General features: G+C 48.0%; 1 protein-coding gene across 1 annotated transcript in view; it reads left to right on the top strand.

The window, feature by feature from the left end:
• GPAM (glycerol-3-phosphate acyltransferase, mitochondrial) overlaps window positions 1-10,708 on the top strand; it is a 36,082-nt gene extending 25,374 nt beyond the window's left edge. Inside the window, exons 15-21 of the mRNA XM_047073435.1 lie at window positions 95-359; window positions 836-978; window positions 2,138-2,215; window positions 2,860-3,000; window positions 4,587-4,776; window positions 5,964-6,022; window positions 6,694-10,708. Of these exons, the coding sequence (XP_046929391.1) occupies window positions 95-359; window positions 836-978; window positions 2,138-2,215; window positions 2,860-3,000; window positions 4,587-4,776; window positions 5,964-6,022; window positions 6,694-6,810 (993 nt within the window). The 3' untranslated portion in view covers window positions 6,811-10,708. The remainder of the gene's footprint in view (window positions 1-94; window positions 360-835; window positions 979-2,137; window positions 2,216-2,859; window positions 3,001-4,586; window positions 4,777-5,963; window positions 6,023-6,693) is intronic.
• Window positions 10,709-24,126: the final 13,418 nt, after the last annotated feature.

Here is a 24,126-nt window from a genome sequence, read left to right as displayed (position 1 = left end):
CCAAGGCAAGGAGAAAACTCCTCGGAATGGCCTCATGGCCTTTTGGGACGTAGGTTTTCCACTGTCGTGAGACCATTTCTGTCTGTTTCTCTAGGGAATTGATCTCTCCACATTGGTGGAGGACTTCTTTGTGATGAAGGAGGAAGTCCTGGCTCGAGATTTTGACCTGGGGTTCTCAGGAAACTCCGAAGACGTAGTTATGCACGCCATCCAGCTGCTGGGAAATTGTGTCACGATCACTCACACCAGCAGGAACGATGAGTTTTTTATTACTCCTAGCACAACTGTCCCGTCAGTCTTTGAACTCAACTTCTACAGCAACGGGGTACTCCACGTCTTCATCATGGAGGCCATCATAGGTATGGCCTGCCCCGGGGTACCCTCATGGGCAGGAAAAGGGCCTAAAGCACAGAGTGGTGTTGATTTGGATGGTAGCCCCTTGTTTAAGGGAATGTGTTGCTGTATTTTCAGTTTTCAAATAAAAATAGAATCTCTATCACTATAGCTTATTCATACATTTATCAGCAAGTAGTTACTGAATTACTGTTTGCATAGTATACTTATTACTGAGGAGGAGAGGGAACATGTTTTGCTCTCAGGAGCTGGAAACGTGACTGAGACAGCACTACACGTAGCAGTAAAATGAGTGTAGGGCGCTCAGTTGCGATCAAGAGGGGGCAGAGGAGAAGGAGAGCAGGAGGGTCGGAAGTGCCTGAGGAATGTGTTTGATGGAGTTGGGATCCCATGGAATCATGAGCCCTGGATCCTGAAGGGATTTATGGAAATTCTTGGAGCTGTAAGGCTGTTGGCTTCATTGACGCATCTCTTTCCTTAGCCTGCAGCCTTTATGCGGTTCTGCACAAGAGGGGCTCCGGAGGGTCTGCGGGAACGTCCCCTAACTTGATCAGCCAGGAGCAGCTTGTGCGGAAGGCCGCCAGCCTGTGCTATCTGCTCTCTAATGAAGGCACCATAGCTCTCGTAAGTGAACAGTCCTTCGTGTTGCCTGTTCTTTTTCTCGAGCATTTTTGTGAAAACACGAGCCACCTTTGTGTTTTTGTCTCAGAGGCTGTTTGGTCTGTTTTTAAAGTTGTACGCTCTACTCCTGGGTCTCAGTGACCATCCGGTCAACATGTTGTGTACTATCTTTGTTTGCTGTTGGGGTCACTGCTCCAGTGAACCTTTCATGCAGCTGGGAGGCGTGATGGGACAGATGGCTCAACGTTCTCCATCAGTCAGATCCAAAGTTACTGAGCTCTTATTGTACATAAGGCACTGGGTCAGAGGTTTGTAAATTATTAACATGCCCAGAAGATAAGAGCTAGAAACAGTCTTAAAAATCATCTTTGCAAGCCCTTATCATTTTACGAATGGGAAAACTAAGACCCAGCAGTACTGATGAACATTTATGTTCTATTCAGGCACTTCTAGACATTCACAATGAGACATACATATTAGGCAATAGATTCTGTTTCCTCAAAATCATCAACAAAAAGAACTCGTATTCTATTTAAAGTCTAATACTCTTTCCCACTCATTTGAACGTGTCCTGGAACATTTATGAGTACATGTATTGTGAGTACAGCCCTCCTCCATAGCAGCATTATTTGTGTGTGGTATATTGTCGTCCCGTTGGGGAATCTGTTTTGCATGAACTTTGGACAGCAGGATGGAATGGGGTAGGTAAAGCTCCCAGGATTGACCTTGTCCTTTTCCTGAGTCATTTTTGAGCTATTTGAGTGTTGTCTTTCCTCATCTACCACTTTTATGTACAATATTTACTGTGAGGTAGCATTTGCAGAGAAATTGTCTCAGAAAGAAAAAGAAATAGGTGGTAGGGCCCGACAGGCAGTCCTGATGAGGACTTGCTCCCCTGCGGGAGACGCTGAGCTCGGGGCACCCTTTGCACGTGGTGGCACCCTTTGCACGTGGTGGCACCCTGGGTGCTCTGACAGAACGAGGGCTCTTCATGGGCTTTGCCTTTGACCAGGCATTTAGCGAGAGGGTGGGCAACGGGGATCTTAAGGCTTCCCAGTGGCGTGAGGGGGTTGATACGGAAGCATTTGGCAGTCACCTTGTACCGTGTTTCTGTCTTTAGAAAAGTCGGCGACATTTATATTTAAATGCCTTTTCTTTTCAGCCCTGCCAGACATTTTACCAAATTTGCCACGAGACAGTAGGAAGGTTTATCCAGTATGGCATTCTCACAGTGGCAGAGGTGAGAGGTGGCTTTGCTTTATTCGCCTTTGCTTAGGTTCTCACTCTTCCTTCTCTTTCCTCCCGATTATTTTAACTAATGTTACAGGCAGTTATTTCAGCCAGTAATCACATTTGGTATATAGTCAAGCCCACATGAAAAGAAAAGTAAGGATAGGGAGAGTCAATGTCTTTGGGGATTGTTTTTAATACTTTGGTTTCTTTTGTGTCACTGGTCTTGTCCAGAACCCATTGTGACTTGATTCTGTGATACCCAGATACCCAGAAGTTTTCATTCCAAGATGAGATGTTTTACATATCAGTGCTTGTGGTTTGCACACACGCGTTTTTCTCTTTTGAGACTTTAAGTTTTGTAGATTTAGGACAGCAAGTACGGCCTGGGAAAGTAGATACCAATTTAGAGGAGGTGGGGGTATTATTATTTGCTCTGTCTGGTAGCTTCCCCGCTGCGTCTTTCTTGTTTCCTTCCCTGCTGTCTCCCAAGTGATTCTGAGTTTGGAGAGGGAGGTGCTCTGTGGATGCTATGGATGGCTAACAGGAGTAGGGGAGGGCAGTGAGAGAGGATACTTTGTCTGCTGTCCAGCCAGGCAGATGTCTTGTGTGCCTGCGCGTATTTATTTCCTGTTGGTCGTCTCTTTGGCATAGCAAGATGACCAAGAAGATACTAGTCCTGGTCTTGCTGAGCAGCAGTGGGACAAGAAGCTTCCAGAGCCTTTGTCTTGGAGAAGCGATGAAGAAGATGAAGACAGTGATTTTGGTGAGGAGCAGCGAGATTGCTACCTGAAGGTACTTCGGTGAAGAATTCTGGTGGATGTTACACTGAAGAGTTGGGGTTTATGTTGCCCTTAGTTAGTGAGGTTCTTATAAACGGGACTTGGGTGGCTTATTCCTATCTCTAGCACCCATAAACCAGCCACAGTGCTTTCTGCCTGGTAAAGATACTCAAATGTTTGAGGTGAATGAATACCCCCCCAGTGGTTCAGTTTGGGTGTAGGCAATGGAAAAGGACACAGAAGTGCAAATTCAGGAAGATGAACGTCGGGAAGGAGACCTGTCACAGCTCTGTCATCAGAATGCACAGGTGCAAATGTGTTTCCCTACACTTACGCTCACTCCTGAAGAGGGAGGACTTTCAGTCATCAGTAAAGCCAGGCAGTGCCCAGAGTTGGGGAGGGATTTCTATTCGGCTGTCACTGGCCGGTGACTCTTTCTGAGTCATTCTCAGTCTTGCCAACCCTCCCAGAATTTCATACATTGAGGTCTTTGCCTTCAGTTAAAACAAATCCGGATCATCAGAGGAGAAAATTTAGATTTCTAAGAGATTGATTGTCTCTGGTTTGTAATTTTATAAGTTGATGACCCATGTTTTTCTGAGTATTTTAAGTGGATTACTCTTTAAAAAAATTTTTTAATGTTTATTCTTGAAAGAGAGAGAGAGAGAGACTGAACGTGAGCAGAGGAGGGGCAGAGAGAGGGGGAGACACAGAATCCAAAGCAGGCCCCAGGCTCTGAGCTGTCAGCACAGAGCCCAACGCAGGGCTCGAACTCATGAACTGCAAGATCATGACCTGAGCCAGAGTCAGCTGCGTAACCAGCTGAGCCACCCAGGCGGCCTGGCACTAAGTAGTTTACTCTTTTTGCAGTGGTATGATACCTCCAATTTACACACACACACACACACACACACACACACACGTACACACACACACCCCACAGACTCAGGAGGTGTAGCTTTTGGAGAGTCGAAATGACCTTTAGAAGTTTTTCCATTTTGAGTGTTCATGGTTTTAAGAGGGGGAGTGGTCTTACCTCGGCACTGCCAGGGGCTTGTCCGAGCTGGCCTGTTAGGGGTGGGTGCAGTGAGAGCCACATCTGCCACACGCACCTCGTCACCACTACTGTCATCCCCACTGTGTTACCGTGTGGGCCCGAGGCCACTTAGTGGTGGCAGCCAGTGCAGGCTGGGAAGGACCGAGGTGACCTTGGTGGTCTTGCCAGGTGCCTTCTTTCACACTCGAGTGCTGTGGAGCTGGGCTTTGAACCCTGGAGGGCCCAGCTTTGGGACCCGCTATTTTCAGTGGTGGCAAAATGTCATAATTCTGTCATTTAAGTATGACTGGTTCTTCCAGGCAGCTTCTTAGTGAATGTAAATCTCAAGTACTGCAGGAAAGAGGACTGTCGTGAAGAACCCATTTCACATCCAGAGTCCTTTCCGGCAGAGGGTCTGTGCCCCCGGAGTGGCAGGCTGCTTCTGGGGGGTGACTAGTGAGAGGCCGCCGTCTCAGTTGCCACCTCTCGGGAGGCCCCTGTGTCCGCGCGCTTGCTTCTTCTCTCCCGCCGGGTGACAGCATGGCCCGCTCTCGCACTCCCAGGTGAGCCAGTCCAAGGAGCACCAGCAGTTCATCACCTTCCTGCAGAGGCTCCTGGGGCCCCTGCTGGAGGCCTACAGCTCCGCCGCCATCTTCATCCACAACTTCGCCGGCCCGGTTCCGGAACCAGAGTATCTGCAGAAGTTGCACAAATACCTGATCGCCAGGACAGAAAGAAGCGTCGCTGTGTATGGTACGTGTGTCGCCACCGTGGCTTCTTTTAAAAGCTGTGCCTCTTTCGATTATAGGAATCTGCTAATTGTAGACAGTTAGGAAAAATTGCACACTTCACCTGACCTCCGACTTCATAGACTCCTGTTAGTGTCTGTTTTTGTACGTTATATAAACGGAATGATACAGTTACACAGTCTTATGTCCGGCTTTTCTCACCTAACATCGTAAGTGAGGTTCGTACATGTTAGTGCATGTGGGCGGTTGTTCATTCTGTTGCCTTATAGTACTCCACCATATAAATACTTCTTGCATATAATTTCTATCCATCACCGATGGATAGTTGGATTGTCTGCACTTCGGAGCTACTCTGACAGGCGCCACTGTGAATGTGTCCTACGTCCTGGGCAAACACATGCCCACTTGTACACTAGGTGCATCTAGCAGTCGTCTGGCAGCTTCAGTAAGCACTCCAGGTGATTCCTGGGTGGTCGTGCCCATTTGCACTCCAGCAGCCGCATGTTTCCAGTGCTCCACACCCGGCTGGCATTCGCTGTATAAGAAGTGTGATCTGGTGTGAATAGTGTTTTATATAGTTAACGGCTTAGGACTGACACTGCTTGGAATCGATATTTTCTAGAGCCGGAAGGGATCTAGAGATAATTTCTCTCTAGGCATCTCTCTCTGTCTCTCCATATCCATATAGATGAATATCTAGAGATAGAGCCACCCACTTAATAGATGAGGAAACTATCGTAGATCACATAGCTAGTTAATGGGCAAACCCGGGTCCAGAATTCTCTTCTTCTAACCTCTAGATTTGTGCCCATTTTGGTTCCACTGATGTGAGCATCGTCTGTGCGTCACTGTGCGGTTTAACAGAATTTCTACACCCTGTCTTGGTTGCCTCTCTCAAGAACCTTTCAAGATGGTTGTTGGTGTTTCTTCTTCTTTTCGTTTTCTCTCTCGTTTCCTCCCTCCCTCTCTCTTTCTGTCTTCTTGCTGTTTTTTCCTTAAAAGATGACAGAGCAAGTTTAAGGAAACAGCAGATCCTTTGAGACCTCACGGGTTGCAGTAGCAGAAATGGAGCTTGGCCCCAGTCTGCTGATGTGCGCAAGGCCTCCAGCACCTCCCACACTTTCTTACTGTGGATGTTGGCATTTTTCTGTTTGCTGAACTTTTTGACAAGGTCTTATCCTGTCTCTACAGCTGAGAGTGCCACTTACTGCCTTGTGAAGAATGCTGTGAAAATGTTCAAGGATATTGGGGTGAGTGCCCACCACTTACAGTACAAAGTTGTGTCTTCTGTTCTCTTTCCGCCCAGATCTAGTCTATCTGAGCCACCTATGTTTGGGGTGGGCCCTGAGAAAAGCAGTTTCTGCTGGACGAATCATGACAGCGTTTCTGGGGATTGAGAGAGGGCGGGTTATGCTGAAGGTGAGGCCCATCAGTACAGACTTATTTGGATGTTCCAGAACTTTGCTGATTTTCTTCTTCATCCCCAAACCGTTCACATACAACAGGTGTTGGGGTGTTTCAAGCTGCTAATACAGTTTTGGTAGGGTTGTTAATGAAGCCATATGATTTTCAGTTGTTGTGTTTTTGCTGGTATTGCCAGAAGTATTGTCCAGTGTACTTTACCTTGCTGTGGGACATGAGTTCCATGGAGGTACTGATAGCCTTTGTAAGGGACTTATTTGTGACTTTATTCTAACACAAATTTTAAAGTATACTGATTGGACTCTGCCCAAGAACACCACACCCACGTCCATAACCTCCCCACCCCCCGTACTCGTAAACACCCACATGCACATTTGCTTAAAGCCAGGATATGATTTTATGTGCCTTCCTGCCTCTCGGGGTCTAGGACACAGGTCAGGGTTGGTGCCAGAAATGTCTCCTTTCTTCGGTTTGTCTTTAATTTCAACTTTCTCTCTAGGTTTTCAAAGAGACCAAACAAAAGAGAGTGTCTGTTTTAGAACTCAGCAGCACGTTTCTACCTCAGTGCAACCGGCAAAAACTCCTAGAATACATTCTGAGCTTCGTGGTGCTGTAGGTGACTCCTGGCCCCGTGGCGAGTGAAGGGAGTGGGGCATGTCCCTCGTGGGCTCCAGCCTCTGGCTCGAGAGTTGAAGGCGCCGGCGTGTGGTCAGGCCTGACCTGTCCTGATGTGACCTGCAGGAACACAAGTGCCTTCCCCTCCGAGGGCCTGTGCTTCTCCCACCCTGAGATGACACAGCAGCCCCCGTGCAGGTGACACTGGGGCCTCTGCCTCCGCTTGCAAATCGTCGGTAGATGACATAATGAGATATCAAAAAATCATCTTGGAGTCTATTAGAGATTCATCTTTAAGCATAACTGTTAAGAACTAATTCCTGTGATGGGCACAAAAATGTAGATTCATTCTAGAACCGAATCTTGTATAGTGTACCTAATACTGTTGGATAATTCGTCGGTATATTTTCTGATTAACGGTTAATGCTTCCTTTAAACATGATCGGGTCATCCATTCACTGTGTGTGGTTTTTTTTTTGTTTGTTTTGTTTTTTTCCAGTTTTATATTTGTCAATAGTAGCTAAATTTTAAAGGGGACACCTTTCATCCCAAAGTGCTTTACAAATGAACGGGCTGATCTGTATCACACCCAGGTATCACTGTGCTGTCCTTTGCAGTCAGATTTAGAAAGTGTTTTAAGAACTACATGAAAACATGAGGTTAGGTCAGAAATAGAGCTAATGTGATCAAACAGTTAACATCAGGAAGTAAATTTGGCTGGCAAAATTCAAGGTAAACTTTGCCAGAGCACTGACTTTGAACACTTCTGCCCATATAAAAAGTGCCATTGAGTTTTAAATGACCAGCAAGTATTTAGGAACAAGTCCTGTTTTATTTCTGCACTGTCTCCCACCCCTCTTGGCACCTGCCTCTCAACAGGTGCAGCTACTTCTTAGAGATCTTTCCGCTAAATAGCACCTGGCCTAACTTGATTAGCTTGGCCTGATGGACTGTGATAGTGTTAAGTATCGGGGCTCTAGGCTGCCGACCCGGGGCTCTCATGTACTGCGTACAGGTTGTGCACTGCCCCAGTCCAGGTGACTGGTACCCACTCAGGCTGTGTGGTATACAGCATGTGGTGGCCCCCTCGACAGGCAAATGGTTGAAGGCATTTATGGAGTTTTAGCTGCGAGGAAAAACGATGGGTTTTTAAAAACGTGTATGGGCTAATGTGCCGAAACCCTGAGGCCACATAGTGGCAAACTATGATGAAAAATTGCTCGTAATGGGTAGGTGCCTTTTTATGAGCAGGAGCATAATTATTTGTTGTAGTGATGGTGTGGATTTCATAAAGATCATGTGATATTAAAACATTTTCTAACAGCTTATTGTTCTTTCTGTTCACGGTATTATGGAATTAGGAATTTTTCCTGATGAATATGGCATATAGTCTTTGAATTTAAAGGTACTGAGAATTAAGTTTGTACTTTTATAAGCTTGGACTTTAAACACTAATAGTATCTCATAAATATCCTGTGCGTGTCGGGAGAGGGAAGGGTACTGGTTGGTATTTCACAGTGTGTGAAATAGCTCGTTTGAAACTCCTAGCAATAACGCTGTGCCGTTGCGATCTTTTTCCAGTCTTCTCAAATTCCACGTTTAAAATATGTTCGTTCTTTGTCGGAACTCATGTACCCTTAAGCCATCGTCAGTGTTGTAGTGGCTCTGGTGCGGAGCGGGCTCTTCACCTTGTAGCACTCCATTTTGCTAACCGGGAGAGAGGAACGTGTCTTCTTTTGGCTGGAGCTGTGCACATGGGGAACACCCACGGAGGCTGTCTTATTCCCCGTGAGTGGCCCTTTTCTAGGCAGGCAGTCATTGCACTCATCTCTCTCATTCCCCTTCTAAATTATAGATCAAGGATTACTCAGGCTGTCTCTTACTTACCTGGAGGGTCAAGGCTGGGACTGACCATGAGTGGAATCGGCTGCACTGCCTGTGACTTCTGCTAAGAGCTCCCGCCATGCCCGCCCAAGCAGGAAACAATGGCTTCTCTGGCTTCATTTCCCTTTTCAGTTGGTTTGTCTTCTAGAAATCTAATCAGATGCTTTGGGGAATGCAACGTATGATTTGCTAGCTCTCTTGCAACTTAACTCACTGTGAGAATAAATATGCATGCTTTTTGTAATTAACTGGTGCTTTGAAAACCTTTTTTAAGGAAGAAAAATCTCAACCAAAGTTATGCTCATCCACACAAGCTGACCCTGAGTTAATTTTAGCACAACTCATTCTTCAGTGCCTCATTACTGAAAACAACATACATCATCACAGTAAGGCTTCCAGATAGCACTGTTTTGCTTAAAGATTTATTCTCACTGTTTTCCAAAAGCGAATGGCTTCCATGTAAGAATAAACAAACTAGGTGCTTGTAAATAATTTATTACAGTTTACTCTATTGCATTTCTGTAAACCTGAAATGCATGCCCTCCAGGGGAAGACTGTGAGTCAAATTAAAAAACAAAATCCAATAACAAGCAATACAAAACTGCACGCTTTCAAATTACCAATGTCCTAAGTGATTTCAGAAAAGGGGAAGGAATTTCTGCTCGCTTAGCTTTGAAGAAAAACAAAGGGAAGGCACTAGTGTGAACCGTGTAGCACTAGTAACAGAAAGTATTCCGAATCTTCCTTCTCGGATTTTTCGTCTCTGGAAGTCAGAGAGGTGAGCGGATTGCAATGAATGTAAACTCAGATTGTGGAACTTGCGGTCCCCCAAAGGGGAAAAGCACATCCCGTGGTTCTCCATGTAATCTGAGTGCGCTGTGAGATGCTCATTGGTGTTTTGTAGAAGTGTTGCTGGGTAAAATAAAAGTGTACGCGAATCCTCTTTTTTTAGAAACTCATGGTTTGCTCTAGTGTAGCAAGGGCTCAGGGTGTGCCGGTCCCAAGCCTGTTTAACCCAGCATTTCCAAACTATTGTGACCCCAGGATCTTTTTCAAAACCCCTTTACACCCCTGCAAACCTCCACAAGCCATGGAAAACATTTTGGGAAGCACTACGTTAAACAGTAACAGCAGGGAGGCAGAATTTGCATGCATTTTGTATAATCTAATGTTCTAGTTAATGGGTGTACATTTCCTCCCCTGGAGACAATAAGCACAGAAAACTGTAATATAGGTAGTCCGATATCTTTCCTTTGATGGAAAGATCAGCTGTCAATGATCCTGGGTTTTTCCCTGAAAGTAGCAAAATTAACACAAGGATTAACTGGGGTAAATAATGAAGATTTTAATTCAGATCTAGAGGAAAATATTGCACAACTGAATGCAGATTTTTATCCACAGATAGTCCTAGTGTTTAGAAATGATAAGACCTATCACTGAAGTTTATAAGACCTAATTTGGATGTAAATCTGTTTTTTAAAACACTCTTTTTAGGAACTTGAGACTTGGCATCTGGCATTCTAGTTTAATACAAACTAATGATCGCATTTGGAAGAATTTTGCCTTTATTTCTAAACATCTAAAGCTCTGAAATGCCTTGATGGAAGGTGTTATTTTCCTGTTGTACAAAGAAATGTTAAATTGTTGTAAAAAGGCTTACTATAAAGTACTGTGAAATAATACTATGTGATTTTGTGAACGAAACTTATTTGGAAACGTTGATTGATTTTTATGCCTGTTAATGTATTGTCAGAAGCACAGAAGTGTAGTTTTGTTTTAATAAACCAAAAAATGAATATATTCTTGATATCTCAAATTCGTAGTTGAAAGTTCCCTAATAGGTTATTATACCATTGCTCTTGTTGGACTTTACATAGGACTTTAATAAAATGTTCATAGGAAATAGCCTTGCATAAATTTATGGACCCCCAGTGGATGGTTTTTATCACTGACCCAGAGCTCTTCAAATTTGATCGAGCTTTTTATCTCCTTAATAAATATTCGTATCACAGAGATCTACTTTGAGTTTCTGTAAAGATTCCTTTAAACCTGGTGCTTCTGTCATATCTTTCTATACTGAAGTGTTAGGTTTTTTCCACTAGTTCATAATAGTTGCTCAGAAATTACTTTTTTGACAAGTAAGGCAAGTATTTTCTTAGAGCACTATTTTCTGTGGATCCTTCGAAAGCCTTCAAATGCAGCCTTCTCGAGAGTGTGCCCTCCAGAAAGGGTGGCGACCATGTGCCTGGACCATGCAGCCATGCCCTTCGGGTACGTGACGTGTCTGTGACCCTGACACCCCAGACCACGAACCCTGCTCTCCACCAGACCCTCTATCTGAACTTGGTACCTTGTCGCCTCTGATTTGCTCTGGAAGGTTCTTGCCAGGACTATATCCTTGCCTTCTGGTGCGTTCATTCTTTGCATTGGCAACTTTCTTGCTGCCGCCCAACGTGACCTTCCCCTTATCATACAAAGTTCCATTTTTTACAACCACTTACTCTAAATGGATGTTAATTGATTTTGAAGTCTCATCTCTTAAAGTTCAATTCTGTGCTCACTCATTTTAGTCCTGTTTATTCCCCCTTTTCACACCTTGCAGTCCTCACACCTATCTAGTAAAATTCTAATGTCCCTCCTTGATGAATACAAAGTCATTTTCCTACTTGTCCACAGCATCTGTGGTGTTGTCCCTGCCACAGCCTGTCTTCTCGCTGAGATGCTCTCTTGTTCTTCCAGTTTCCATGGCCCTCCGGTCTTCTGTCTCTTCAAGATTCCACCCTTCACCTCTTCCTTGCCTCCCACCCTTTATCAGATGGTCCTGGTATTGTTTCGGGAACCTCTGAGTTAAAAAAAAAAAAAAGTGAATTTTGTCCGAAATTTTTGTTTTTTTTAATATGAAAGCACCTGGTTTTTACATGGTGGTGCGACAAACTGTGTGGATGGTGTACACGGCTTCCCAGGACCGCGTAGATCTTGGCAGCTGCCAGTTCACGCCTTCTGGCCTGGCCGAAAGCAGTTATGAAAGCACCAGTTCCAGAGGCCCCTTCCAAGAGCCAGAGGGCGATCCATTGTTGGGAGAAGGTTGACCTTGCTCCTCTGAGTTCGGCAGGGATGAAGTCTCAAACCAAGGCTTTGATGATGACCACCGGCTAGTGTTTAACCAGGCAGGCAATGGGCCTCTGAGTCGGCCTTTGATGTTGGGCTCATTTCCATGCCCACGTCGAGGAAAGTGCACGTCCAAACAAGTCAGTGTTGCCACAGGCGGTGGCTTTGGTGTTAGTGCAAAAGCTGCTTCTGACAGGAAGTGATTAGAATAAATTCACAGGCTCAGTTTCCAGCCTTCTGGGAAGACGTCTTGCCACCTTCGCATTGCAGGTCAGTTGGAAATTAGAAGGCAAAGAATCCGTACAGATACTCTGTCAAACACCTGCCGAAAGTCCTCAAGTTGCGTAGCCAAGGTAGAGAACTCAGTGAGGTGCCCGCATACAGCAAAGACCTCCTCTGGGGTTCTTCGTTGGTGAGCTGATCCTATACCTAGACCCCCGTTTGCCTGCTGTGGTCCCTTCCTAACTATGAGTAATGCCCTTTTGGCTCTCAGAAGAGACTAGGTGCAGATCATAGGTCATGTGGTCACTGTATCAATGGGGATACGCATCTGCCGGTCAGTGACGGAGAGGATCCTCCTGCTAGCCTGGAGAAAGAAGCTACTTTGTTGGGATACCATTAGTTTATTATAAAAGACATGGACGTTATTTGCATGGTGGACGATTTCACTGGAATGGGCAGCTTTGCTTGATGCTGTTTCAATAATGATTTCTTTCAGTCTGCATCCTCTCCGATATTGTCACCATCTCTCAAATAATCCGTGTCATCTGAACTACTTTGGTGCCTCCATATTCTAGGAGAAGAACTATCTCCAATGTTCACGGGGAATCTCTCCACCCTTTGCTTTTAGAGGCTGATCCACTCCGGTGGTATTGCTACCACTGTTGCTTGCAGTATTGTTCCTTGAGACTTTTCTGGAAGCATGATGTCTCTGTTTGTTACAGTTTTGGCTGCTCTCTTTTCAACTAAAACTCCGCCAGAGAGGGGAAGAAACTCTTTTTTAAAAAGTTTTTTACATTTTATTTTAAAGAGAGCACGAGACGAGGAGGGGGAGAAGGAGAGAGAACCTTAAGCAGGCTCCATGCTCAGTGTGGAGCTCTAGGCAGGGCTCGATCCCACGACACTGGGATCATGACGTGAGCTGAAATCAAGAGTCAAAGCTCAACCAACTGAGCCACCCAGGCGTCCTCAAGGGAAGAGACTTTCTAAATGGCTGTCCTGCCATGACTCCGGCTGTTGTAGTTTGGACTTGACTACATTTTTTTTTTTTAAATATACTCAGATGTTTACCATTTGAGAACTTTACCAACTTCAAATTTGCTTGTAAGGAAATGTTTATAAACATCTAACTGCCGCCTCTTGAGCGAATCTGAGCACTTATGGGGGGACAGCAGAGACACAACGCCGATGCTCTCTAATCTTTCCGTTTTTCAGGATCCCCCAAAGTGCATCTCTGTTAGTACTTTTGGAGGGTTTGAGGCCAAATCTGCATGCTTTGTCATTTCCCTGTTAAATACCACTGTTAAAATGGTGAGCAAAATACCCTGCTTCTCTTTGTATGACTCTAGGTGTGCATAGTGGGGAAGAGAGCTACCTGTCTCCCTTCACCTAATAAGGAAAACCACAGCGGCATGGGGCCCAGGATCAGGATTTCAAGGAGGGAATGAATACGGTTGCTCTCTGTTGATTGGTGGTTCTCTAGGGTGATCGCCAGACAAGCAACACCAGCACCACTTGGGAACTTGTTGGAAAAGCAAATACTTTTGGCCGCACCCCAGTGCCCAGTGGTCTGTTTTAACAAACCCTCAGGGGTCTGAGAAGCTCTTTTGGAGACCTTTGAGAAGCTCCAGACACACTGCCTTGGCAAAAATTGAAGTGTCACACTTGTGCACATTTTAATCAGGAAGTGGAAACGAGGGGACAGAGATTGGTAATAAATACCCTTTCCAAAAGCCTTCTTCTCGGGAAAGTATGAAAGCCATCAAGTAAACTTGACCGAATTGGGCTATGGGATGACAGAGCTTGGACTCTGCATGTTGAGGCACATCTGCATTGGGAAACGGTAATAGGCTGGTCATCGCTTAGCGGTCTCTAGATGAGGACAGGCATACCTCCTACCTCGTGTGACTTGTCACCTGGGGGGTTCTCAGCACTCAATTTATGAAAAGAAAGGCATGCCCAAGTGTTGTTCTGTGTGTGAATTTTATAGAGCCCTTCAAATCAATGTTTGTCATTATTTTTTTAAATTTTTTTTAACTTTTATTTATTTTTGAGAGACAGACACAGAGCACAAGCGGGGCAGGGGCAGAGAGAGAGGGAGACACAGAATCCGAAGCAGGTTCCAGGCTCTGAGCTGTCAGCACAGAGCCTGACACGGGGCTCGATTCGCACACTGAGAAATCATGACCTGAGCCGAAGTTGGATGCTTAACCGACTGAGCCAGCCAGCTGTCCCAGTTTTTATTATTTGTCATAAAAATTATTTTTAATAAATGTCTAACACATTGTTTTGCTGGAGCCAATCAACTTTCTTGTAGTTTCACATCTTCATGTAATTTTCTAAGTTCCGCACTAAATGGGTAAATTGTCTCTACATCGCTGCGTGGCAGTTTGATCATTTTACTTACTCGTTTGCACTCCGTTTGGCCGGTGGTCAAACAACGACGCTTCTGTTCTAGATCCTGCCATCGACTTAACTGTGTGAACGCGGGCAATTTTCTCCTCTGTAACGCTTGGCGGCCGGATGCTAGGTGACGCCTAATTTCCCTTTCAGAGCCAAACCTTCTGTCCTAAAGTGGATGTATGGAACAGCAAATACCACCCAATTGCAAGCCTTTAAAATTTACAAAGCACTTCCACATTCATTCCAATGAATTGCTTCTTCGAGGATCCATTGTGAGGTCACCCTCACACAATAGAGAGGACAGCCATGCTCCCTGAGGTGCTGTGACTTGCTCAGAGGATTTTGCAGAAACCCTGTTTCCACTGTGCTGTTTGCAACAGAGTTGAGCAGGAGGAGAGCTTTTGAGGTTGTGAGATGGCCAGAACTGGCTACCATTTATTATTTGATACAAGACAGAGCCAAAACTCGGCAATGATTAACCGCATGTGTTGGAGAAGGTTATCGAGAGAATGTGACCTCCACTTGACCCGCAAGCTGAACCGGGGCAGTGGGAGGTCCTCACCCTCTCCCCTGTCCGTGGAATGTACATTTCGCCCATTATTCCCGCGCTAACAGCCACTTGAGGGATGGAAGTGTTGGCAGAGGAAGGTGTTGTTCAGACCAGTTTCTGGCACTGATCCCAGTTAGGGTCTGTCTGTGAACTTTTAAGATCCCGACACGCGGGTGCAGAGATCTCCCTGTCTTGCAGCTGCCCAGGATAAGCCTCGTAAGTTCCCTTGCTTATTTAAGTCCACCACCTACCAATCTGGAGTAGTCTGCCTCTTTCTTTGGTGTCTCCTGCCCTTCGTGTACAAGGGCCAGTTCGTGAACCGATCATACGATAGCCTTTGGATGATCACGCGTATCCAGCACCACGCAGATCCCTTGGTGGTGGTCCAAAAGACCCTAAGGGGAAACTGAATGTAAGCAATTACTCAAGGTCATGTTTCTCGCAGGCTGTGGGGCTCGTTTTCAGACTCTATCTTCAGCACTGTGTTTTACAAATGCTCAGTGGAGGCACTCCGCCTCCCTGGTGGGTCCGTGTCTGGAAGAGAGAACAAATAACACTGAAACAGAATCTGCAGATTGCATTTATCTGGGAGGTGTTTTGAGCACAAGGCAGACTTTGGTTGGGCTCACTCTGAAGTCTTCCACTGTGTTCACTGGGTTGGAAAAGTCACTGTCTCATGTGGAGGGAAGAGGTGGTATTTCCACCTGTCCTCCCCCGCTGCAGTCTGCAGTCCTGGCCCCTCCATCTGGGGTCAGGAGATACCCCCTCCCCTACAAAGCACCGAGTGAAACACTTCTGAACCTGCACTCCTGGGCCAGTAATGATATTAACAGGGTCATAGCTACCTAATGGTGTAAGGCTCAAAACCGCTAGTCAGTTTTTATAGAAAGTTTGTCTCTATCTCTGGATTGGGAAATTTTACAGAATCTGTTTTGTAGGGGCCTTCCAGCCTCATTAACTGTCCCCACTGAAGTGCCCTCTCCCCGTAAGCACAGAGCAGGAAATTAATTTGGAAAGAATGTTTCAAATGGGCGGTGGAACACAGCCATTGTCTTTGATCAGGACGAAGCTTAATTTTTATTGGCAACAACCTTCCATTTGAGGCCATCCTCGATGAAAATTCACTGTGCTCTCTAATCTGTTGTACCAGGAGTATCAGCAGAATGGTGTGTCCATGGTCACTGTTTTAATTCAGTATTATTAACAATAGAATTCTGTCAGTACCCAGAAAATAGCTTTACATAAATAAAGGGGAAATGTAGAAATTGAAAGAGTATTTGTCAGAAAGGGCATCCGGGTCTCATGACACTGGAAGGGGCCAGAATACGGCAGACACTGAATATGGGGGTTCCTGTAGCAGAGACGACCCACAAGCACACAAAGACAGATGACACCGAGAACCAGACAAATTCCTGAAAAGATGTGAGAAAATCAACTCTAAAAGTTATAAAATAGTTTGGAAGGATGAAATGCTTTTCTATGTAAAGTAATCTCCTGGCAAGGTCTTTAGTGATAGAAAGTTTATCAAGTCTGCAAATTAGAGTCAGTTACTGTTTATATCCATCTGGGCAAACGCTTGATTTCTCCCCTTTGTAAATGACAGCACCGAGAAATGAAACCTATCACAGGAAACCAAAATGAGCCTGTGGGCGATGCTTTGAAAGTATAATTTATTCTCTTAGGGTCATGGAACTGTGTTTTCTGGAGGCAGAGTCCTTGCAGTAGATTCTCTAGGACTCTGCCTATACTCTCGTGGCCACCTGGGGGTCACCCAAGGACATTCCTGCACCCCTTGTCTGCCTAGATCTCCCTGCTGAGGGCTTTCTCTGGGAAGCATGGGGGGACCACAGAGCAAGCCAGAAGCGCTGGGGTGCTAACATCCCACGAGTCAACCAAGAAGGGGTTGGACCCAGGAGATAAATAGTTGGCTTTTTTGCCCCTCGTCGGCACAGTTCAGAGGATCCCCAATGGGATTAAGCTCCAACTGGCCATGGCAGTCACCCACTCATTATACTTTTTTCTTGGCTTTCCCTCTTCCGACTGTGTCCCTTTGGTCATCCCTGCTTCCTGGCGTCAGCTCACACATAAATGCCTTGGAGGCAAATTCTTGTCTCACGAGCTGCTTTTAGGGGAACCCAAACTAAGACAACCCTCATGACTATTCATTGACTAGATGCTGAGCTACAAGCGATGTTAAGAGTGTTTCCAAAGACTGTGAAGTTGGACCTACCAGTGCACTGACATACTAGCCAGCCGAACAATTAGAGAGAGAGAAAGAGAGAACCCGACATCTCTAATTCCCAGTTTGAGATCCACGCTCAATGATGGCGATGAGGAACCATCTATAAACATCGCCCTGCCTCTTTTGCTGGTTGCCAGTGAGAGAGATCAACACGGTGTTTGGAGAGATTAGAATTCAGGGTGGTAAATGCTGAGGGAGTGTTACTGTTATCAGTAGCCACCACTGACAGAGTTTAATAGGCAGGAGAAAGGATACAAAGCATAAAGTGTGGTGTTTGTCTCCTAGGGGACGCAGGACTTTTCCCAACAAAAGTCACCTGGAGGCAAATACAGAAACGGCTGTGGGAGATCGGGTGGTGACTGAGGGGGATACATGGCAATCAGTCTTCAGTTGGACCTGGAAGGAAGGGTGAGAACCGGATGGTGGGGACAGGAATCCTTACAAAATCTCACTTGATAATTAAATTTTATCAAACTATTTAAAAAAAAAAATGTTTATTTATTTACTTATTTTTTTTTTTTAATGCTTATTTTTGAGAGACAGAGAGAGACAGACACAGAGCATGAGCAGGGGAGGGGCAGAGAGAGAGGGAGACACAGAATCCAAAGCAGGCCCCAGGCTCTGAGCTGTCAGCACAGAGCCGGACGTGGGGCTCAAACCCACAGACCCTGAGATCATGACCTGAGCCGAAGTCAGACGTTTAACAGACCGAGCCACCCAGGTGCCTCATTGTTTATTTATTTTTGAGAGAGAGAGTGCAAGTTGGGCAGGGGCAGAGACAGGAGGCCAGAGGATCCAAAGCGGCCTCTGCACTGACAGCAGAGAGCCCGATGTGAGGCTCGAACTCACGAACTGCTAGCTCGTGCCCTGAGCCAAAGTCGGATGCTTAACCGCCTCAACCACCCAGGTGCCCCAAATTTCACTGAACTATGAAGTGCGCATGTGCAGACCCGTGCACACGTGTGCCCTGTAGGCTTAATTCAGCCCACAGACCTGCCTCGTTTGGTAACTTGAAATGCCAGACAAATGGAGTCAGTGTTTAAGATTATCAAAAGTTTTCTAAATTCTAAAGTTCGAGTAAAATTCTAGCTTTTGTTAGGATTACTAGAAGATCTGGCAGCCCTGGGCCTGCATTCTACCAGGAACAGGGGGTTGATAATGAGTAGAGGTTATTTAGATGAGGCGTGTGCCTTTTAGTTTGCTACAGCTCTCTGCGCCCCGCCCCCCCTCCCCCCCCACCGGATTATCCTGTGGCATCCGCGTCAGGGTCAGGGGTCACTGAACCACTGGGCTTGCAGTTTCTTCTTTTTCCCCCCCAAATAGACAGCAATGTCTCTAAATGCGTGTTTGTGCTTAAAATGACAAAAAAGAAAGCCATCTGAGTGTGCAGATGGGAAATTTGTTATTTTCAGGGGAGAAAACGTGGTACATATTGAGCGCAAACTAATTGCCAGTCGCTGAGCTAACAGATTCACAGGCACAACCAGCCACTCCCCATTTTACAGATGAAGAAGTGGAGGCGTGAACATCTTGGGAAACGCCTCAAGTTTCTTCAGGGAAGCGTGGTCAGCCTGGTCCTCAAACCTCTGCTCTTTCCACCGAGTGCCAGGGTTTCCTTGACCATGAGCTTCTTCCTGAGTGTTTGAATGTCAGGATCTGGGTGTGGTAAGTCTGTCACCACATTCGGGGGTGTGGTAGGGCTGGGGGTAGTGGGAGGGAGAGAAGGGTGACGCACCTGGAGGTGGGGTCTTAGGGTCACCCCTATGATTTGAAGTCCTGCTCCCAGGACCTGCACGTCTGCCTCAGGGGTTAAATTCGCCCACTCAGGGACAGAGAGGCTGCTGCTGTTGCTGGGGGGGGGGGGGGGGGGACGTGAGGGCTGGTGTTGACCCATTGACAGACGGGTCAATCCCAAGTCTGGGGCCTCTGGATGAGGAAAAAGAAGGCCATGACCAGGAAGTCACGGGTGACTCCCTTTTCGTGGCTTTCTTTGGGTACAGAGCCGTGAACTGCCAACATAGTTTTGAGCAGGTAGAGTCCCTTGTGGGAATCTGGGGGCTTCTGGGTTAACTGTCTTCGTGACGTGACTGCTGTTGAGGCATTCATAGCTTTGTGATTCAATCCATGCCTAGAATCTGCCTAGGCTTACCTGGGTTCAAATCCCAGCTCCCTACTCACCAGCCCAGAGACCTTGCAGTTATTTCTTGATTAACCTCCTCCACCCATCGGGGATATAATGAAATAACAAATGTTTAGGAAGCACTTAGCATCAGGTCTGGCATATGGAAAATACGTTATAAGTGTTAGCTCTGTAAAGGGTCTGTCCCTTTCCAGATGACTCAGAAACCTTCCCGCGGACCCTCTGCTTTTTCTACTGCCACCTGCCCACTCTCTCCCTCCGCCAGCGATCTCCGGGATACTCTGAAAAGGCTATGCCAGCCGCACGCTGGGACACCCGTGTTCGGGAGTAGTGTTTCCCTAGCCTCCTTAGCCTTCCTGAGGTCATGAAGTCTCAGAGGCCAGTTTGCTTGAATCTGATGCAGGCTGGGGCCATGCCGCGCATTCCAGCTCTGTCCACTAGGTGGTGCTAGAACTTCATCTAGGGCTCCCAGACCCGGCACTGAAAAAAAGTCCGGCCACCGCCCAGACCTCAGGACTATAGCATGTGCTTCCAGGAGGGCTTGGAGAAGGCTCCTTATGCACTTTAGCAATGACTGTCACAGATGAGACCTCAGGATGGAGCCTCCAGGTGGAGGAAAGGGAAGGGAAGGGACAGAAATGGAGAGGGGTGGGATATAAGGAGCAGCACTGGGTGTGGTTCGTGCAACCCTGGGTCTCTTGTCTCCCTTTTGTCTTGTGATTGTTCCTTCTTCTGAAGCCTCATTGCATCCCTCCCGTGGCCCTGGACTCTTTGATCCTTTCATCCCGGTGTTCTCCGGCACCTACTACATGCAGCAAGGTGCTGGGGATGCAGTGGTGAACGGTAATGACATGCCGGCCCTCAGGGAGCTTGCATTCCAGTCTGTGAGATAGGTCGGGAAGGAGTAAACGGGAGTGTAGACTAGGATGAGCACAGTGAACGAAGCTAATGGGGTGCTGTGCTGTGAGAGAGTGTAACTGTGGGGTGTGGACTGGGGGAGACTTCTCTGAGCAAGTTGACAGTTAAGCTGAGAGACTTAAGTCTGACAAAGAGCCAGCTTTGCAAGGGGCCCAGGAGTGGGTCGTTCCTGCCTAGGGGACAGCACAAGTAGGGTGCCGGGATGGGAAGATACTGGGCTGTAGAGAAGCTGGAAGAAGGCTGGAACCCAGCACCAGAGCACAAGGTAGGAAGCCATGGAAGGGAAATCCACAGGGTTTAAGACTTTTCCTCTGGTTCTTTTTTTAAATGTTTATTTATTTGAGACACACACACACACACACACACACACAGAGAGAGAGAGAGAGAGCGCGAGCCAGTCAGGGGCAGAGAGAGAGGGGGACACAGAGGATCTGAAGCAGGTTCTGTGCTGACAGCCGACAGCTGGACACGGGGCTCTAACTCACAAACTGTGGGATCATGACTTGGGCCGAAGTCAGAAGCTTAACCAACTGAGCCACTCAGGCGCCCCCAAGGTTTAAGACTTTTTTTTTTTTTAATTAACATTTATTTATTTTTGAGAGACAGAGAGAAACCAAGCACACGTGGGGGAGGGGCAGAGAGAGAGGGAGACACAGAATCCGAAGCAGGCTCCAGGCTCTGGGATGTCAGCACAGAACCCCACGCAGGTTGCAGCCAGCCCTGGGGGGAGTGCAGGAGGGCAGTGTGGCCTGGAAGGATGATGTGACATTTGATGCATAGACTCAAAACTTCAGGAAGGCAGGAACTGTGCTTGATTAATAGTTGTGTCCCCAAAAGCGTTTCCTGGGGGGGGGGCTCCGTTTGGCAAAACAAGCATAAATATTTGAAACCATTGGGGATACGGGTGCCAACAGGGCTGAAGCAGGGTCCCCCCATCTCTTCTTGCCGCTGGCTGGCCGAGGAATGCTTGTAATGGCTGCAGACAGTGAGGGGCCAGGCTGGGCTGTCTCTTGTCCCCTTTGCTCTGTGCCAGGGGCTTCTGAGCCCACTAGGCCCTCACGGCTATTGCTTAAGCAGACAGCTCCAGATCCCTCCTGTTCTCCGTTGTGGCCCACCTGCATGCTTCTTCACCTCCGGAAAGTGGGGTGCCTCAGGAGTCCTGCAGGGCAGATAGATGGGCCTGCAGAAGGGACAGTGGGTGTCCCTCCCATGCCACCCAGAAACACATCCTGGATGTCTGAATCGTGTCAGAACTTCACTCCTAACGAAGATTTCGCTGGCTCTAAACTCCTTCCTCCTGAGAAGGCTACCCTATTAGGTCTCCTTTACAGTGTAAATTTTGCACCTTTAGTGAACTTTTCAGAGCAAGCTGTAAGGGGGGTAGCGAGGAAGTGTGACTTTGGGTCCGGGACCTGCGGGAAGATGGGCAAACGCTGAGGAGGGGCGGAGGGAGGGACTGGGGCCTGACGGCTGGTGCGCCGCGCTTCCCAGTTTTGCTCTGGTCGTGCCCCTCTGGGACCCCGAACGTGAACCGCCCTCCCCGCCCAGAGAGAAGCAGCTCCTGCCCCTGGAGACGGCAGGCGCTGCGGGATAGGACCTTCGGCACTTCCACCACTAGAGGGCGCCAGCCCCTGTCAGTGTGGCCCTGAGTTGTCTGTAGGCTTGAAAGCGGCTGGTGGGAGAATTCGGGGGTGTCTCGGGGACCTCATATGGAAATACTGTAGTGCCTGGAACTGCTGTCTCGCATCCTCTGGGCTCCCGCCGCCACTCTGGTGCTCAGACGTGGCTGCTGCTTCCTTGGGCCTGTTGCAGACCAGCTGTGGCCCCACAACTGGCCATGGGAGCCCTGGGAGTGGGGACTTCTGGCCAGGGCCCTCGGGGCTTTGGGCCGCTGTGGTGAACATTAGAAGGGCTCCCCGAGTTGGGTCCAGTGTGTGTAGATGGGTCTTCCTGTCCAGGAACCTGTGAGGGCCTCCAGCCTCCTCCCTACGGGGTGAGTTTCCTGGGGGAGAACCCGCCGTGGGCCTGTCACTGTCCCCCCCCCCCCCCCCCCCCCCCCCCGCCCTTCAGGCCTGGCTGGCTGTGGCACTCAGTAGGAGCTCATCAAATGCACTAGACCTGTGTGTCTACACGGGTCCGCTCCTGCACACTGCTGGCTGGGGCGGAGGCAATGCCTTGGGAAGCAACGAGGGGGTGAGGAGGCTGGGGCTCCGCGGGTCCTGCCTGCGGGGTGAGGGGACACTGAGTGAGGGAGGAGGGCTGAGCCGGAAGGAGGGGGGAGGCGGGACCACAGCACCTAGAGGAGGAAGTGGGGTAGGAGGAGGCAGGGGAGGGCGGAGGAGGGCTCAGACAGGCAGGGAGGATCTATATCCAGAGAAGGTTTGGCCCGTGGCCACCGTGGCCTGTCACTGTTCGAGAAGCAACCCATTAAGCCAGCTCTGCTTCTACCCCCAAAGCTGTCTCCTCCAGGCTGCTCCGCGCTGGGGCGCAGGGTTGTTTCCCTTTAAGCACAGGGCCCAGCTCTCTGGAGGACCCGGGGAGACCCACCATCCAAGGCTGCCTTTGTGCTCCCCGGGGGCCACTGAGGCCCTGACAGCTGCGGGCACAGGTGTCTTGTTTGCAGCGGTTTCCGTTGGCGAGTCTCGCTGCCGGCATCTCCGAACATCGCCGACCGCGTGTGACGCTGCCTCAAGTTCTTGGGTCTGCCGCCTTCGCGGTGTGGGCTGTAGACACCCTGGGCAGGTGGCCTTCTCTTCCCCCAGCGGATACAGCTCCCGCGCTGGCAGCTGGAGGACATTGCTCGTTTGTCAATCTCCAGCAGCCATTTCTTGGGTCTGAAAATAAACCCTCTTTGTGTCTAGGGCTTGTCTGAAATATTCATATATTTGGTTTTAAATGTCATTGGTAGATGATTTCCATCCTAAAGAGAGCCTTAGCGACGGAAATTGTCCAGAGCCTGAGGACTCTCGGGGAGCCGGGGTGGAACAGGATGGAGTCTGATGAAGGGAGGGCCAGCGGGTTGGAGGTGGTGGTGTTGCTTCTGAAGGCAAAGATGGACGGATACAGGGGTTGTGTTACCAACGCGGGTTCGCCAGAAACCAGGCGGCAGTGAGCCGCGGCCAGATTTCCATTCATTCTGTGTTGCAACGTGATCGTAGTGTGACTTTATTAGAGGAGAGGCTCAGAGAGGCTTAGATTCCTGCCAAGGGCCACACAGCAAAGCAGAGACAGAGCAAGGCTCAGAAGGCAGATTTCTTCTGCCTCTAGAGCTTCGGAGTTCTTTCTGCAAAATGAGACACGGAAAGGTGGTTGGTTTCGTGTATTCAGTTGGTCAAATAATCTTCAAGCCCCCCCTGCATGCTAGTTGTTGAGGCTAGCTCAGGGTCTGATGGGGGATGAGGACAAGTGGATGGGCCATTACCACATAAGGATGATGGGTACACTGTGTGGGAAGGCCCGGCAGGGTGTCACGGTGAGTCAGAGGAAGGACTCACCTTGGCTGAGTTGGGGACCAAGCCAGACTTCTTAGAGGAAGTGAAAGATAGTGGAGCTCTGTTGGAGGATAATCCAGGAATTAGACACCCCATTGAGAATGTCCCAAGAGAATCAGAGAGGACACACTAACAAAAAGACAAATACGTAGCAGAGATAACTGACTAGATGGAGTTCTTAGACGCTGGTCCTGCAAAGCAGGAATCCATACCCTGAGGGGACTGGCTGGGAGCGGCCAGGGGCCCCCAGCTGGTCAGTGGAGGCTGGGAGTCTGCTGAACAGGGGACTTTTTCTTTCCTTTAAAAAAAAAAAATTCCTGTTCATCATGGAAAATTTCAAACACGTACGACAGTGGAGAGAC

This window comes from Lynx rufus, unplaced genomic scaffold, assembly GCF_022079265.1.
Source record: "Lynx rufus isolate CCGP_SWC_20201006 ecotype Redwood Valley unplaced genomic scaffold, mLynRuf1.p SCAF_11, whole genome shotgun sequence".
NCBI classification, from domain to species: domain Eukaryota; kingdom Metazoa; phylum Chordata; class Mammalia; order Carnivora; family Felidae; genus Lynx; species Lynx rufus.
The sequence above is the reverse complement of the archived record's forward strand: the minus strand, read 5'-3'. Positions and strand labels throughout refer to the sequence as shown.